Raw genomic sequence first — 17390 nt, 5'->3', positions numbered from 1 at the left:
CATTATTGATCACTTAATCCCTTTCCAAACATTCCCATCATCATTTTCTTTTCCTTGACCTTGTATTGTTTCTTCAATTCTTCCAATTTTGAGTAAGCTTGTTTGACAAGTGGGTCATTTGGAATTTCTTTTGAAACCAATTCCAATTCTCTTTCACTATTGTCAATATCTCCAAGTCCAACATGGGCTAAAGCTTTACGTAAATGACCTTTAGTATTTGATGGTTCCAATTTCAAGGCTCTTTGAGCATAATCAAGAGCTTGTTCATATTTGTTCAATTTCAAATAGCATTGTGAAAGGTTCAAACTGGCAAGAACTTGGAGTTGCTCAGTTTCTGAGAGACTTTGACCAGAAGAGGCTCCCTTCATCATGTTTCCGCCCATAACAGACATTAAATTCGAATCAAGTCCAGTTACATAGAGAAAGATTGTCTTGTATTGTTTGATGGCCTTCAAATATTCGCCCTTCTTGAAATGTTCATTTCCTTCTTCCTTTAATTTTTTAGCAAAATTAATCTTTTCTTCATTGCTATCTGGAATTTCGTTGCTGCTCATGATGATCTAAAAAATCTGGTGATTCCGATGATGTAGTAGTGCAGGTGACCTCGAAGATTGATTCCTGTTCTTTTGATCAATTTTTTTTTAAATTTATTTTTAAGTTTCTTACTTTTCGGAAATTTTGCTTCCGAAGAATTATTTACAAATAAATCAACCAAGTTATTTAATAAATGAATGAAAATGATAATTATTTTACTGTGTGTGGCCACAGTACGTTTTTATGTCAAATCTCAAATTTTAATCTGCCCAAATTAATTGTACCAGCAAGTCATTGACCTCTTCAAATGAATATCCACATTGTTCCAGAATTACTTGAGCTTCATCAGATCCCATTAATCTTCCTTTTATCATTGTCTTTAATTGTGAGAATAGCTTTTGCTCGAAAATATTTTTCAAATGTGGAAGAGAAAGTGAAATGGTGAGGGAAATGACTTGAACCAATTCAAAATCAAAGAAATCCATCTCAGGAACTGATTTTTCACATAGTTCAGTTAAATCATCAAGTCCTAATTTTTGAGAGAGTAACAAGAGTTCAAATACATTACTCTTGTTAATTGAAATTCTATTACTATAAATGTATCGAATAATATCTGTCAATATTTGAAAGTTGGAGCATTCTACATGTATGACCGGTATTTCATTCTTTGATTCAGTTTCTCTAATTTGGAATGCCTCTTGAAAATCACTATTAATTAAAACATCAATGAATGGACAGTGTTTCATTAAGAATGATTTGTGTCCAAAAATTTGCTCCTCTGAGTGTTCTGGCAATTCAGTAAATTCATCGACATGATCATCAGTAGCTTCTGGAGGTTGTTGCTCAATAATTAAATTGCACATAAATTTTTTGAGAGTTTCCAAGGGATTATTTGGTGGTTGAGTTGTTGTGAAGAAAATTCCATCAGCTAATTGTTCCTTTAGCATTCCAAAGAGAGTGTCATAGATTTTTGCCTTTCTAATTTCACTCTCACTTTCAAAATTATTGAGAGAGGCTGAATCCTTATATAGAAGGGAATTGATTGGTTGAATACCAAGAGAGTTCAACAGGGTTAATATTTCTTGGAAATATTCCTTATCCTTTCCTAATATTAAATCTTCTAATGATCTAACAGGTGGAAGGAGTGTGCTCTCAGTTGGATCATTATCTAAATTAACAAATTTTGAAGTATATAAATAAAAGACAATCTCATCGAAAGCTTGTTTGTGAAAATCAATATTTCCTAAATGAATATTCCACAATTGACTTGTTGGAAGAAGGAGAGATTTTAAACCTGTTTCATCAAATTGTTTCAAACATTCATGAAGATTTTGAATCTTCTTTTCATGCTTTACAAATATTGAGGAATGTTGTTCAATATTACTCTTTGCTTTTGCAATTTCAAGTTTCAATTGTCTAATTTGATTTCTAAATTCCAATTGATCCAATACTTTATCATTAATACTTCCAAAATACTTTTCAATTTGCTTGTTTGTATTTAAAGTAGCAAGGAATAAATCATTTTCAGTGACAATAGCCAGTTCCTCTCTTTTAATTTCTCCTTTCAATTCTGAATTGAGTGCATATCCAAGTAACATTGGCCATCTTTGCCAAATTACTAACGGATGAAAATAATAAGTTGAATCGACATCTTGATCTCTGAATCTGCATTGAACACTAATTAATCTATCACAAGCACCATACACCAGAGAATCAAAACTATCATTTAAATCACAATGTTCCCACAGATGAAATTCATCCTCTCCCTTCTTCATCAAATTGTGGATGGTATCAAGTCCGAGAGATCGATGTGCTAATGAACATAAATAACGAAAGAGAGTACCTGATTCCATACCAACATCATTAAAAGACGATGATTGGAAATCTTCCGACGAGTACTCCTCTACAAGTTTACTTTTGAATGGTTTATATTGGTGTGATGACATTTTTTTAGAACTTGTAAACGAAATGTTTGACAGAATCATTTCTGAAATTGAAAACAAGTTGGAAGTTTACTGAGAAAGAGTTTTTGTGTTTTTACAACGTTATAGGTTTATTTAGAGATGAAAGCTTTGAGTAATTTAACAAATGATTGAATACCAATAGCTCCAGAAGTTGAAGTCTTTTTTCCAGCATGGGTAAATGTGAAATAAGGAACTCCACTTGTGACACGTTGTGTTTTTTTGGCTTCTTCCTTGACAGCTTTTAATTGTTCATCTGTGTAGGCAGAGACTGAATGAACATCCTCCAAAAAGAAGGTTTCAGAAATTTGATCTTGTAATTTCAAATCCTTAACAATATCATTCATAACTGAAACTTGAGAGACATCCCTTCCTTCCTCAAAATAAGCTCTAAAAACTCTATCAGCTACCTTATTTTGCATATCAGAAGTTTGATGTGGATATAATTGTTCAACATATCGAATCAATCTGTGTCCATTTAATGTATTACTGATTGGTACTTTCATATTGGCAACATTCATTGTTTTAATTCCCAATTCCAATCCACTATTTTCAATATGGTTGAGCATTGGCATGGATTTGAGTAATAATTTTGGATCATTTTTCATATCTTCACTCAAATTCATTCCAAATTTCATTTTGAAAAATTGATCACGTGACATTCCTCCAGCTGGTACATTTGGATTCAACAAGAATGGTTTCCAATAAATGGTATATTTTAAATCGGATGATGAATCGGATCCAATTGGTTTAATATTTAATTGTTCCAATGCTTTTTCCAATTGCAATTTACCAAGGAAACAGAATGGACAAGCAATATCCGAAATGATTTCTACATTTAAAACAGATGATGATTCATTATTTACAGAATTGGTTGTTGATGTGCTGCTGCTGGTTGTGGTCGTTCTTTGACAAGAATCTTCTCCACAAATGTATGCTTCTTGATGTTGACTCATTTTTTTGAATTTGTTATTTGAGGATTGGTTGGATACGCTGACCTCTTTAATGAGGTGAGAAAATTAGAACGCACGCTTTAAAGATTACCGACACCCAATGTCCAACGGAATGGATTTTTGAAATTTGGCAAATAAGGTGATGAATTAGTACATCCTTTCTTCAAATGCATTCAAACTTCACAAGAAGAGATCAGATGAAAACTGTGAATTACAGAGATTTCAAATGATATAGCTGTGAATAATTTCAATATTCTTTTGAATTAAAAAAATCAAGTTTAATTAAATTTGAAAGTTTACAAATACTTCTTCAAAACACCACCAAAAGCATGATAACTGGTAATACCTAACAAGCCAACAAGAGACAAAAAGAAGATTCCAAATCCAGCAGATCTCTTAGCTGGATATCCAATACCATACAAAACTCTTCCAACAGCATAGGTCAATCCCAATCCACCAACCAAGGCATCATTTTGAGAGGTCAAAGCAGCAATCCACAAAGATGACATGGTAACTGGCAAATATTCAAGACCATTTGAACTCTATAAGCATTTTCAAATTCCAAATGACCTAAATTTAATTCCGATCAAAATTAATAATCAAAATATCAAACTCTACATACCGGTAACAGCAGGAGCTTTAACACCATACTTGATTCTAGCATTACCAACTCTCAAGGCAGTATAAATATAATACAAAAGATTAACAGCAGAGGCAGAGAGAACGAGTGGATACTTTTCAACGAGAGACATTTTTTTTGATTGTGTTTATTCCTAGAAAGATGTTAAGCAATTTAATGTCCAGGTGGTGCGTGCGTACTTTGAATAAATAAGCGTCGCACTGGTGTTTACAATTCCCTATCAATATTGAACTTTGAAGTAGAGCTCTGATTGTTGTTTCACAAAAAACAAAGTGTTACTTTTCTTTATTGTTAGGATTGAGTGGTTGCTTGGATCGATATTTTGTGCTTGATTCTCTTAATCTCTTCTCAGCTGAGTAAGAATCTGTAAAGAATTCATCCTTGTAATTGATAATATCTCGATATTGTTTTCTCTTCTTTGTGGAAGTTCCAATAAATTCCATAAACAGTCCACTATTCATTATATTGTTGGACTGTGTTGGATTTGAAACATTTTGTGAGGAATTATCTGTTGAGATTGATGGACCATTGGTAGTACCATTCTGAAAGGGATAAGATCCTGTTGAACTGTAATCTGAATCGTTAGTACTTTCTGATTGATTTACAATGGGAGAAAGTTTCGAGTTTTTTGATTGAAAAATTCCCTTTCGTTTCTTTTTAGGTTGGGATTGCTTTTCCATAGAGAATGTTACATTGGTTACCTCTACATCATCAGCATCAACTGAAGGAGGTCTTGGTAGCTGAGGTTGAGAGGATGAATTCAATGATTTGAAATTGTTATTTGGCATAAACTTGATTTGCTTTTTCTTTTCCTTCTTATTCTGTTGTGATTCAATGAGCGCATCTGTATTAGGTGTTATTGGAGGTGAATTATTTCTTCGCCTACTCCTTATAGGACTATTGTTAAGCTGTGGTTGTTGATTCATGTTTGAAGGTGATGAAAGGAGTGTGTTGTTTTGAGTGGTGAGGTATTGTTGTTGAGGAGGTGATGTTGGAGAGAGCAATAACGAGGTTGCTGAAATGATTGGTGTAACATGTTGATATTGTGTTTGGTTATGAGAGGAATTGTACAATGGGGTAAATGGATTGTGGCAGTAGTGAGGTGGAAAAGGCGAAGACAATTGAGAATCTTGAGTGGAATGATAATTGAATGGACATGTTGGAAAACTCACTGAAGGTGAATCTATTATACATGTTCCAATATTGCCATTATTATAATTACATTCTAAGGTAGTTTGTTCTAACGATGACTGTAATGAGGGAAGAGATGGATTAATGCAACTCGTTGATGGTTGTTGTCTATCCCAAGTACTTGTGTTGATGTTGATGGAAGGTAAAGTTGAATCATTTGAAACACCCAATGTTGATATCAATGAATGAAAACTTGGTAAAACAGTTTCTTGTTGCTTCTGGCCATTATTTTGTTGCATGATTGAAGTATTGCGCAGTACTTGAAGCAAATGCCAACTGTCAATTAGGGCAATTTTTATTGATAATTTTCATTTGATGTTTTGTGCATCCCACAGTAATGCAACTTGTCTAAAAATGATACTGTACCAAACCCTTTCCAGTCACAAATCAAAATTAGAATTTTTTTGGGCAAGAGAAAAATGCCAAAATCAATTTGCCAAAGGCTTTTCTGCTTCAATCCCATTCTGCAATAATCTGCAATAGGTGAAATTTTTCAGTTGCTTACTCGTTGTATTTTCTACAAAAAGGGAAATATTGAGCATGGATACTTTCTAATTAGCCATGAAGCTCATTTTCTGTTTGGAAATAGCTGGAGAACTTCATTTGTTCTGATAATTCTACTAATTAGATTTGACTCTTCCTCTCCAATTACATTCCATGTCTTGATAATTTGAAGCAAGGCATCATCATTTTCCTTGCTAATGATGTCATGTTGTTGGGAAGTAGAGTTGTTGGATGAAGGTGATTCGGAATGTTTGGATGGTGATTGAGAAGTATGATTATCGGAAGAATTAATTAATAATTGTGTGAGGTAATACTCTTTGTAAAAATCACGTAAATCCTCTCTTCTGTCTCTACTTGAAGACATGAGTATGGCTTGTCTAATTTCCTTTTGTTTATCCTTTTCAATTTGTCTCTTCTCCCAGTACGGGTGCTCATAAATATATCGGTAGATGAATTTACATGGATAATAATTGCATACAATAAATGCTGCATAGAAGAGGAAGATTTTCATGCCAGGTCTTTTAGCATTGGTATAATATCTATCATAAAAGTACCCAAATCCGATACGATCATTGTTAGCAATTTTTGAAGGAAAGAGTTTTTTTAACATTTTTTTAATATTATTTTTAGTATTATTATCTATTTTCAATCCCTTTTATAATAAATTCATAATATATTATAGAAACAATTTGTGTGATTTGAAATTCTCATTATTATTTCAATAAAATTTATTTGAATCAAATGATGGCTTTTGAGGAATGTTAACTCTTTGAGGAAGAGGATCACCAGTGATTGGATTACAACCTGTACTTGATCCTCTCTGGTACAGTAAATCTGCTCTGACAGCTCCTCTATATTGTCTCATTTGATCTTCATAGGTTTGTAATTTTCGGTGTTCAGCATCTAAGGGTTGTTTTGTAATGATATTATAACCTGCCAATCCTTGATTCTTCTTTTCAGTTCCAACCCTATTCTCGAATGTCTTTTGTTGTTTTTCAAATTCCTCCTTTCTCTTTTCAAGACGTTCCTGCTCTCTCTGAGTAAATTCATTTCTCTTTCTCTCAGTAATATTCTTGACTCGATTTACTTCCATATCCCTCTTTGCCTTCTCCTCTCCTGCACTATCTCCGTGAAATCGTTTAGCATCAGAAACAAAACCAACTGCTGATTCCATCATTTCGAGAGGATTTGTTGAGGGTGAGTGTCTTTGAAAACCCTCTTTCCTATTTGCAAGTCGTCCTCTTTCTAGAGAATGTTTATCCCGTTCTGCTTTTCTCTGATCTCTACTATTTTGAAGAGTTACTTGATTAAATTGTCTTTCCGTTGATGAAGATTGTTTGTTACTATTATTCATGTTGCTTATTTGATGGTGGTTTTTTTCTGTACTTTTTTTAAAATTGGTTTTGGCGCCAATCTTAATGGCGCTCATGTCACAAGACACAATCAAATATTAAGAAAGCAATTACGAACCGTAGAAATGATCAGTTTAAACATTAGATAAATTACATTAATTTTACAATTGTTTTATTTAATTAGAAAAGAAAATTATTGAGAGAGCAAACCATTTTGTTCGAGGTATTCTTCAATTTGCAACAATCTATTGTACTTGGAAACACGTTCACCTCTAGCAGTAGCACCAGTCTTAATGTGAGTAGCACCAATACCAACAACCAAATCAGCAATCAAATTAGTGGCAGTTTCACCAGATCTGTGGGAAACAATGACCTTTTGGTTGACATTGAAAATCATTCTAGCAGCATTCATAGCTTCAGTGATAGAACCAATTTGGTTAACCTTCAACAACAAAGAGTTAGCCCACTTTTCTTCAATACCTTGCTTAATCAATCTGGTGTTAGTAGTGTACAAGTCATCACCAACCAACATGATCTTTGAGCCCAATCTTTCGGTCAACTTCTTCCATCCTTCATAGTCCTTTTCTTCCAAACCATCTTCAATAGAAACGATAGCAGGGTGTCTTTCGACTAATTGGGCATAATATTCAACCATTTCTTCGGAAGTATAATAATCCTTTCCTTGAGTAATTTCGTACTTTTTAGTTTCAGAATCATAGAATTCGCTTGAAGCAGCATCCAAAGCCAAAAAGACGTCTTCACCAACCTTATAACCAGCCTTAACAATGGCTTGTTCAATATAGTTCAAAGCTTCATCAGCAGTTTCCAAGTTTGGAGCAAAACCACCTTCGTCACCAACATTCTTAGCACTTGGACCAGCAGCTTCAACGAGAATCTTACCCAAATGTTGATAAACTTCAGCAACACATCTGAGCTTTTCACGGAATGATTGATTTTCCTTTGGCAAAATCATGAATTCTTGAATTTGAAGACGACCACCAGCGTGCTTACCACCATTCAAAATATTGACCATAGGAGTTGGAAGATGATACTTTAAACCTTCAGTCTTTCCATTGTGGAAAGCATTGGCCAAATACAAGAATAATTCTTCATTCTTAACAGCAGCACCAGCAGTAGCAAGAGCAAATGAAGCAGCAGTAATGGAATTACCACCCAAATTGCTCTTCAATTCATCACCATCAGCATCAATCAAAGCTTGATCAACTTCAGCAAGACTATCAAGTGATTTACCTTCAACAGCCTTTGAGAGAGTTTCATTAACATTCTTAACAGCCTTCAAAACACCCTTTCCGAGGAATCTTGACTTATCACCATCACGAAGTTCGTGGGCTTCATTACTACCAGTTGAAGCACCAGATGGAGCAGAAGCAGTGGCAATTGGTCTCTTTTGACCATTAACATAAACGTCAACTTCAACAGTTGGATTACCTCTAGAGTCCAAAATTTCTCTACCAACAATCTTATCAATTTGACCAGATGACTTCTTACCACGAGACAAGAAGAAGTTTCCGAGGAAGGAATGAACATCTGAAGCATTAGCATTGTAGCATTCATTTAAAGCATCTTCTACCAACTTTTGGAGATTGTTGTTTTGAAGATATTCGCTAATCTGTATTTGATTAATAAATAATTTTGATTGGTATGTACCGACTGAAAATCTTTAAAAAAACTTACTGGTTGTCTGTCCATGGTTATTGTTGTTGTATTTTTTGTGGCTTAAAAAAAATTGATCAAGAGAAAAATGCTTTTTTGCTTGGCAAGGTCCTTTTTGGTTCGTTTTACGAATTTGTGTTGCTCTCTTTCAAATGACCAAGTTGATTAAAAAAGAAAATATTCTGTTTGTGCTAAGTGTGCTATTTGAAGTAGATGGAGAGTAACTAAACCGAATTGTTTAATACTATTTCTTCAATTAAGAAAGTTATCCTCCATGAAAAAGTTTCATACAAGAAAGTAGTATCATTGTAAACTTCAAATTAATTTGAAGGGATATGAAATGAAATTAAGCTTTATTCCTTTTAGGATATATTGGAGAGACATCTTCAACAATGGTATCCATAAATCTAAAATTCATTGTTGGAACTTTAAAATACAAGTCATTTGACAATATTGCAGGTCCAAATTCATTATCCTTTTCAATCATTTCTCTCAGTTTTGAGTTTTTCACTATTCCAATTACCTTGATGACGTTATTCTTGTGCACTTGATTGAATTGGGTGCACTCCTTGAAAATGTCAGAAAATTCCTCCAAACTCATATCTAAATTAATGAACGGTATTGATGAGTATCCACACTGAATTTTAATATGATCCACTTGGATATTCATCATTTGTTTATGATGTGCATCTGGAAAGATTAAAATTTCAATATCATTGCAATTTTTTGATAATTTCTCCACAATACTATTTACATCTAAAATAATGTCCAATTCATTAATATTATCCTTGATTCTTTCAAAATTCCAATAAATTCCACCAATTTAAATTACATACATATTTGTGACCTTTTTCTGTTGTTCCGATGACAGAATTTTGAATTTGTATTCATACGGGTTAGCCATGGTTTTTTTCACCTTTTTTACATTCTTCTTTTTCTGTTGTTGTTGCTGTTGTTGTTTTAATTTTGCTTGTTCTTGTTTATTGGTCTTTGCGTTATTATTATTGTTAACCTTGTCCTGCTTCTGTTGTGTTTGATTGGCCTTGCTCATTTTTTATTATTAGAATTTTAAATGCAATTATTAAATTGAATTTAATAGTATATTATTTATTTTTTTTTACAATAAACAGTGACAGCCAATTTAATGGTGTCACTGCGAATTAAAAAGCTTAGCGGGAATCTGTTTTCAATTCCTTAATATAATCTTTAGCGAGACTGATATATCTTTGAGCTTCTGGAGCAGTGGAATCTTCATGAATGTACTCCTTCTCTCCCTTAGTGTTTGTAAAGATGGCAACATGTGAGCTGTTTGCGAGCAAAACTTCTGCACTGTCTTGGAACCTCACTTGAATAACCATATTGCTCAATCTGTAGGCAGTAGCTTGTTTGGTTGAGTGATACTTCTTCACATAAACATTAGAGTCCTCTCCAGAGATTTCCAATAACTCTGGTTTTCCAGTCTTTTTAATTTCTTGATCCAAGACACCTTTGAAGAATTTAATGAGAGTAATCTTCTTCTTTAATTCTTCTGGGTGTTGAACCAGAGAAAAAGTGGATTGCTTGTCAAATGGTTGCACTTGATCCTTTTGGAATTCGTAATAGTCAACTCGTTTCTTATCAGCAGAGAGAACCATCTTGGACCAATCATTAAAGAAGGCACCTGTGGATCCATTGCTGAGACGATAAGCAAGACCATAATCTGGATAGTCAATTGAGTGGACGACCTTTGTTCTTGGCACTGGAGATCGTGAAGACAACCTTGTTGGTTTCAACTTTGGAGAGGCAGAGTTGGAAGGTGATCCTCTTGTTGAGGTTGGGACTGGCGATTTGGATTTGGCTGAAAGTGGAGGCTGAGTAGATCTACTTGAGCATGGTCTGCTATTTTCATCACTTTCCCTCTTCTTTGGCAAGACTTTTTTGAATAACTTGTCGAGAACTCCATTTTCCTTTCCTCTTGCACTGAGAATGTTTGGATCAATTGATTTGAGTGGAGCTCTTTCCTCAGAAGATCTAGTGCTTCCTTCTTCAGCATCTTGTTGCTTTCTCTTCAGTGCTTCTTCTCTTTCTCTTTGAAGGACTTCTAGGTTCTTCTTGACGTCTTGACCACAGTAGCTTTGAGCATACTTCATCAGTGAGGATGGGCATCCAGTAGATTTCATAGTTTTAAAGAATTCATCATTGATTGATTGTTCTACATTTGGTCTGCTCTTTGGATCTGAACTCAAGAGTCTCTTGATGAGTTTCTTGGCTGGCTCGCTAATCTTAATATCAGGAGGGAATGAATACCTGTTCTCTTGAATCTTTCTATATGTTGATTTTACATCACTAGTTTCGAATGGTGGTGTACCAATAAGGAGAGTATACAGAATGACACCACATGACCACATATCAACCTCGTATGAGTGGCCTCTGTTCTCTAAAATTTCTGGGGCGATATAATTTGGAGTACCACACAGAGTTGTCTTTCTCTCTTGGCCATTTACTTCAGTGGCAAGACCAAAGTCACCAATCTTGACTCTCATATATTTATCCAGGAAAATGTTACCCAACTTTAAATCTCTATGAATTACTCTGCAAGAGTGCATATACCTCACAGCAGAGAGTACTTGGTAGAAAATATATTGAGCTTCTGACTCGGCGAGTCTTCTCTTCTTTTCCATGAGTTCCATCAATGATTTACAATGACACATTTCTAGCATAATGTAAGCGTTTTGGGAATCTTCAAAAAACCTTTCAAAACCAACAACGTATTTGTGGTTCATCTTCTTGTGAATCTTAATTTCAGTCATTAGTTTCTCCTTTGTCTTTTCCTTTACAAGGGAAGTCTTTGGGATTACCTTTGCTGCTAATGAAGCTCCAGAACTACAGTCTGTTACTTCGTAACACTTGGCAAAACCTCCTTCTCCCAACATTTCACCTTGCTTATATGTAGTGAGGACAGTTTTTACTCCACCCTTATCAGCAACTTCCTGTATTATTGGATTCTTTCTGCTAGAGAGAGGAAAACTTGCTGAAGAAGAGACAGGTATATTTGACCTTTTGGTTAGGGCTGCTGTCGATGTTGTTGGTTTGGACGTAGTGGGGCCTACTCCTAATCCCAAATTTCGGTTTCTGTTTATCATCTTGTTGATGTAAATTAATAATTATATTGTATAGAAGGATTAGTATTGATGATGACGATGATTGTACGATGATCTCTCTTGAATTGTTGTAGATGGTATATTAATATATTATTAATAAATTAATAAGGGAGTGATGTTGTTTGAGGTGCTTTCGAGACTTTTTCTTTCGATTGTTTTCAAAAAATAAGGTTGTTAAAACGGATAGGTTTTTACTTGTAAATAAAATGGCGGGAGAAATATGTAACAGCCATCGTTAAATAATCGATTGAAATTGAAATTGTGTAACGGCAAAAAACGACGAACACTAGTCAATCTCTATCTCCTTCTGTTCTATGTAACAATTATGAGAACAAACTAATGCAGTAACAGGAACATGACTTCATTATACCTATCGAGAAATGCCAACTAGTTGGTACCTCAATTGTAGTCATTAAGACCATAACACAATGATAAAGTAAAGTTTTTAGATTTTTCAAAATTGTTTATTTACATTAAAGAGCTCTTTGATATTTGTAATTACAAATATCTATTTATCCACAACATGTCTTATCTTCATAAACACCAAGTTCCAAATACATGAAAGCTTCAGCATTGCTTGGGTGAATACCAATCACATCATCGAATTCCTCCTTAGTACACCCCTTCTTTAAAGCCAAAGCAAAACCTTGGGTGACCTCAGCAGCATTTGGACCCAAATAGTGCAAGCCAACAACTCTTTCATTTTGATTCTTGACGCAAATCAATTTGACGAAACCCTTCTCTCCAATTTCTGCAATCTTGTGTTCCAAAATATTGAACTTTTTCTTGTAGATTACCAAATTATTTTCACCAAATACCTTCTTGGCCTTCTCTTCACTGTAACCAACAAGGCCATACTCTGTTGGGGTAAAGACTGTAGTTGGGACGAAATCATAGTCAACCTTCTTATTGATTTCTTCTGGCTTGAATAAACGATAGGCCAAATATTTACCTTGTTGAATGGCGACAGGTGTCAATTCATAATTGTGACCATTCTCAATAACATCACCAATGGCATAAATACTCTCAACACTAGTTCTTTCTTCGTCATTGACAATAATTTTACCTTCCTTAGTATGTTGAACTCCTATAGCAGCCAAATTCAAACCTTGAACATCAGCATATCTACCTGTTGCAAACATGACAGTATCAAAGTCTTGCGTATATTCCTTATTTTCAGTAGCATTCAAAAATGTAACTCTCTTTTGATTATTTTCCAATTTTTCAATCTTGACGGGAATACATGGTTCCAAGAATTTGACATGATGATGAAGTTCCATAGATTCACGCAAAATTGAAGCAATTTCAGCATCAAAAGCTTCACTTCTCAAAATTCTTGAACGAACCATAACAGAAACATCAAATCCTAATCCAGATAAGAAACCAGCACATTCCAATGCAATATATGACCCACCAACAACGAGAGTTTTACCTGGAGCTTGTTGGAGTGAGAATAAATCATCACTGGTAATGGCATATTCATAGGCACCTGGGATGTCTCTTGGAACGTTTGGTCTTCCACCTGGAGCTAGCAAAATATACTTGGCAGTCAATCTTTCAACTCTTCCAACAAGTTCAACAGTGTGAGAGTCAACAAGTCTACCAAGAGCTTCATAGAAATCAATCTTTCTCTTTCTCAATTCTCCCTTGTAAACAAAGTTAGATCCAGATCTTGTATTTAAAACACCTTGAACGAGAGTTGTCCAATCAAAGAATTCACCTCTCTTATTGTGAGGGAAATTGTTGAACATGTCTTCCTCTGGAGCTTCACCAAGACCAAGTGGCAATTTCCATCCATAGTTAATGGCCTCTCTGATCTTGTTACCCATCTCTGAAGCAAAGTGCATTTGTTTCTTTGGAATACATCCAACTGATCATTTCAATTATGAACAAACATGCATGTACAAAATATTAAAATCATTAGTTGACCATCTCAATTAATCAATCCACTACATACCATTAACACAAGTACCACCAATCTTCCAAGTACTTCCTTGGGAGGATGGTTTAACATAATCCAACAAGGCAACTTTGGCACCAAGATCAGCAGCCAATTTAGAACATTTTAATCCACCACTTCCACCACCTACTACAATTAAATCATACATGTATTGAGAAGACATTTTCTATTGTTGTCTTTTTTTTTCACTTTGTTATTTTGGTTATTGTCAGTAATGCTTGGCTTGAGGTTTTTAAATGGAGTATCCTCAGAGTATTTTTAGCGGGAAACTTTTGGACGTGGAAGTGAAAATATTTAATGCTTAGCATCGTGCGCATTATTGAAATATTTATGCGCACGCTCTGAATTTTTCATTTTCAAAAAATTGAGATGATGAATTACTCATTTGAATACTGCAATGCTGATCTGAAGAAGAGAAAATAAATAATTTACTTTTGCATTAACAAGCCAGTTGTACAAATTAATTTATTTTTGTTGCTTTCTCTTCTTCTTTTGATTACCTGGTCCACTACTAGCCATGGATGATCCTTTACCACTTGACTTGGCACCAGCTCTCTTAGCTGAAAGAGATCTAATGGCATTGTTCAAAACTTCTTCTTCTTCGGTAAATTCATCAGATTTGACAGCCATATCACCCTTTTCCATGTCAGACATCTTCTTCTTGGCCAATTTCAATGCTTGTGAAACAGTATTTGTTAAGAGCATTGCATTTTCCTTATTAACATTACAGACATCCATCTTCTTTTCAATGAGAGCTTCAATCTTTTGGAAATATTGTAAATCGTATTGAGTAACAAAAGTGACAGCAAGACCTTGATTACCAATTCTAGCAGTTCTACCTACACGGTGAACGTATTCCTTAGAGTGAACTGGAATATCAAAATTAATAACAATATCTACGAGAGGAATATCCAAACCTCTAGCAGCAATATCAGTAGCAACAAGAATTGGTCTATCACCAGATACGAATTTTCTAAGACAATGTTGTCTGTGAGTTTCGTCCATATGTCCAGAAAGTGGAACTGTAGGGAATTTGAGAGATCTCAATAAAATACTCAATAAGATACATGTTGAGTTTTGTCCAGCAAAAACTAATATTCTCTTTCCAGGATTTTCATTGAGTAAATATACTAAATATTGTTCCTTATACTTTTCAGGTAAGAGTAGGTATTGTTGAGTGAGTGTATCGACAGTGTGGTATTTTGAGCTTGTGACTTGAATTTTTACAGGATTAGTCATTTGATGCAATTTTAAGAGTTTGTCAATCTTGGTAGTCATGGTTGCACTGAACAAGTAGACTGTACATTGTTTTCTTCTCAATTTTTCAGAAATGGTAGTGAGCCACTTGTCAAATTCAGATCCCAACATTTTGTCAGCTTCATCCAAAACTAAAAATCTAGTATGATTCAAATTGAAATTACTCTTTCCGAATTCTAACAAGTCACAAACTCTTCCAGGAGTACCAACAACTACGTGATATCTATTCTTCTTGAAACGCAAAGAATCATTGGCAATGCTTGTACCACCTGTTAAGGTTGTTGAAGTGATACCAATCTTACTACCTAATGCATTTACGTGTCCTTGAATTTGTACAGCCAATTCTCTTGTTGGTGCTAAAATAAGAGCACTACATGGTGATGGATCACCTTTCAATTGTAAAAGTCTTTCCAGAACTGGTAAAACATAGGAAGCAGTCTTACCAGAACCTGTTTCAGAAATACCAATAATATCATTATATTTAGTAAATCCAGTTTCATCGTCATGGAATGCTTCCTTGATGGCAACTGGAATAACTTCTCTTTGAATTTTGGTTGGGTGTTTATATCCAATTTCCTTCAATGTATCACATAAAACCTGTGAAAGTCCAAGAGAAGCAAATGAAATTGATGTATCAATAACAGATGAGTCAGCCTTGTTATCACCAACAGTATTGATATCATCAACAGTGGTGGTTTTTGTTGATTCTTGTTGTTCTATTGTTGTTGATTCTTTTTCGAGATCAGTTTCGGAAAACTTTCTCTTTGTTGCCGATTGTTTTTGTTCTGTTTGTTTACGTTTCTCCTTTGGTGTGGTGGTGTTAGTTGATGGAGTGGTTTTTTCTACTACATTATCGGATTGTTCCTTCTTTTTTGGGGTTTGTTTTGCTGGTGTAGATTTTGCTAGTATTGTTGTTTGTTTTGCTGGTGTGGATTTGGTTGATGAAGATGGTGTTTTCTTTGGTGTATTTATTGATGAAGATGGTTCATCCGAAGAAGATGGAGCAGTGGCCAATGACTTGAAGGCTTTTGGGGTTCTTTTCACTTCACTCATTTTTTAATTCAATTTTTTTTACTTTCAAGCAAATTTTTGAATAGCAGGTGTAAAGTTAATTTTCACTTTTACTTTAGGGATGAAAAGTTTTGAATATAAAGAGAATGTAAAATGGGTTCAAATATGATCAACATTTAAGAGGTATTATTTGACAATTTTTTTATTATTATTTTAATAAATTTGTTGATTCATGCTCTGATTTCATTAAGGTTTCACAAGAATACAAGTGTAAGAGATTGAGACATTTTTTCTAACATAATTGCAGCCAGATAATTACCACTTATCTTTGTTGATTCCATATCTAACAATCCTCAAATAGTATACAATCGCACATCAAGTTTTATGTCCAATTCACAGGAAAATTCAAAGTGTCTGTACAAAATTGGGTTGTCACACAGGTTCAGGCACAGAATAAAGAATGCATTGAAATGGTGGGCTGTATTCTATGCTTTCGAAAATTTAAAGTTGAATAGTGTGATTATCTTTTATTATTATCGGAACGCAATAGAAAATTACAATAAATTTCTATACAATAAGCATGATTTGTATTGGCTTCTAGGATTGGAATTTAATCTATAAAAGAAACGTGGACGTTGAGAGGACATTGAATGATTAATAATCATGAATATTATGCTTTCTGATGATGAGGTGTTGCTGGATGAAGAACCTTTCAATCATATGAAGCTTCAAGAGAACCATCAATATGAAAGTTCTGCCCTATATTCCTTTGCAGTGTACCAATGGCTGTAAAAACAACTTGAAGCATCAGCGCTTACTGTTTAGTATTAATGCAATATGAGCCAATATATGATCTGTCTTGTTATCTGTTAATATGAATGGGAGGAAGGATATTAAGTTCCTTAAATTATCTTTTCAATCGACTAGTAGTAACTCTATCGATTACTCCTTATTGCAATGACCCACTGCACACTTCATTAAGAAACACATTGAAAATGCAATTCAAACTTACAGTAAGGTATTAAGAAGCAAAATACAGCTTGAAAAATTTAGAAATTTGATCGTAACCCAATTGCTGATTTGGAATTTCAAACATTCCAGCAATTTGGAACTATCAAATACTCGATAGAAATGGCCTACATGTACGGTGAATTTATTCCAAAGTGTCCGTTGATTTCTGGAAAATGCCGAGAAGAAGTGCCTTCTTTCACTC

General features: G+C 34.4%; 10 protein-coding genes across 10 annotated transcripts; all 10 read right to left on the bottom strand.

Moving 5' to 3' along the window:
* Positions 1 to 2: 2 nt before the first annotated feature.
* On the bottom strand, positions 3 to 554 carry NAEGRDRAFT_63993 (uncharacterized protein; the record flags this gene model as incomplete). The annotated part of the gene is made up of 1 exon (XM_002680733.1): positions 3 to 554. One exon carries the CDS (start codon positions 552 to 554, stop codon positions 3 to 5), a length of 552 nt encoding a protein of 183 aa, XP_002680779.1.
* Positions 555 to 794: 240 nt separating this feature from the next.
* On the bottom strand, positions 795 to 2387 carry NAEGRDRAFT_63992 (uncharacterized protein; the record flags this gene model as incomplete). The annotated part of the gene is made up of 1 exon (XM_002680732.1): positions 795 to 2387. One exon carries the CDS (start codon positions 2385 to 2387, stop codon positions 795 to 797), a length of 1593 nt encoding a protein of 530 aa, XP_002680778.1.
* A 200-nt stretch (positions 2388 to 2587) lies between these two features.
* Positions 2588 to 3451, bottom strand: NAEGRDRAFT_63991 (uncharacterized protein; the record flags this gene model as incomplete). The annotated part of the gene is made up of 1 exon (XM_002680731.1): positions 2588 to 3451. The coding sequence occupies one exon, from the start codon at positions 3449 to 3451 to the stop codon at positions 2588 to 2590; it is 864 nt and encodes a 287-aa protein (XP_002680777.1).
* Positions 3452 to 4363: 912 nt separating this feature from the next.
* On the bottom strand, positions 4364 to 5518 carry NAEGRDRAFT_46771 (uncharacterized protein; the record flags this gene model as incomplete). The annotated part of the gene is made up of 1 exon (XM_002680730.1): positions 4364 to 5518. The coding sequence occupies one exon, from the start codon at positions 5516 to 5518 to the stop codon at positions 4364 to 4366; it is 1155 nt and encodes a 384-aa protein (XP_002680776.1).
* A 329-nt stretch (positions 5519 to 5847) lies between these two features.
* On the bottom strand, positions 5848 to 6393 carry NAEGRDRAFT_63989 (uncharacterized protein; the record flags this gene model as incomplete). Its single annotated transcript, XM_002680729.1, has 1 exon — positions 5848 to 6393. One exon carries the CDS (start codon positions 6391 to 6393, stop codon positions 5848 to 5850), a length of 546 nt encoding a protein of 181 aa, XP_002680775.1.
* Positions 6394 to 6501: 108 nt separating this feature from the next.
* NAEGRDRAFT_63988 (uncharacterized protein) lies at positions 6502 to 7137 on the bottom strand (the record flags this gene model as incomplete). The annotated part of the gene is made up of 1 exon (XM_002680728.1): positions 6502 to 7137. The coding sequence occupies one exon, from the start codon at positions 7135 to 7137 to the stop codon at positions 6502 to 6504; it is 636 nt and encodes a 211-aa protein (XP_002680774.1).
* A 191-nt stretch (positions 7138 to 7328) lies between these two features.
* On the bottom strand, positions 7329 to 8864 carry NAEGRDRAFT_82992 (enolase; the record flags this gene model as incomplete). Its single annotated transcript, XM_002680727.1, has 2 exons — positions 7329 to 8765; positions 8831 to 8864. The coding sequence occupies 2 exons, from the start codon at positions 8843 to 8845 to the stop codon at positions 7329 to 7331; spliced, it is 1452 nt and encodes a 483-aa protein (XP_002680773.1).
* A 1114-nt stretch (positions 8865 to 9978) lies between these two features.
* Positions 9979 to 11931, bottom strand: NAEGRDRAFT_63986 (uncharacterized protein; the record flags this gene model as incomplete). The annotated part of the gene is made up of 1 exon (XM_002680726.1): positions 9979 to 11931. One exon carries the CDS (start codon positions 11929 to 11931, stop codon positions 9979 to 9981), a length of 1953 nt encoding a protein of 650 aa, XP_002680772.1.
* Positions 11932 to 12461: 530 nt separating this feature from the next.
* On the bottom strand, positions 12462 to 14072 carry NAEGRDRAFT_44345 (uncharacterized protein; the record flags this gene model as incomplete). The annotated part of the gene is made up of 3 exons (XM_002680725.1): positions 12462 to 13178; positions 13296 to 13819; positions 13907 to 14072. 3 exons carry the CDS (start codon positions 14070 to 14072, stop codon positions 12462 to 12464), a joined length of 1407 nt encoding a protein of 468 aa, XP_002680771.1.
* A 269-nt stretch (positions 14073 to 14341) lies between these two features.
* NAEGRDRAFT_78626 (DEAD/DEAH box helicase) lies at positions 14342 to 16219 on the bottom strand (the record flags this gene model as incomplete). Its single annotated transcript, XM_002680724.1, has 1 exon — positions 14342 to 16219. One exon carries the CDS (start codon positions 16217 to 16219, stop codon positions 14375 to 14377), a length of 1845 nt encoding a protein of 614 aa, XP_002680770.1. The 3' UTR covers positions 14342 to 14374.
* Positions 16220 to 17390: the final 1171 nt, after the last annotated feature.

This window comes from Naegleria gruberi (assembly GCF_000004985.1).
Source record: "Naegleria gruberi genomic scaffold NAEGRscaffold_8, whole genome shotgun sequence".
NCBI lineage: Eukaryota > Heterolobosea > Eutetramitea > Acrasida > Naegleriidae > Naegleria > Naegleria gruberi.
The sequence above is the reverse complement of the archived record's forward strand: the minus strand, read 5'-3'. Positions and strand labels throughout refer to the sequence as shown.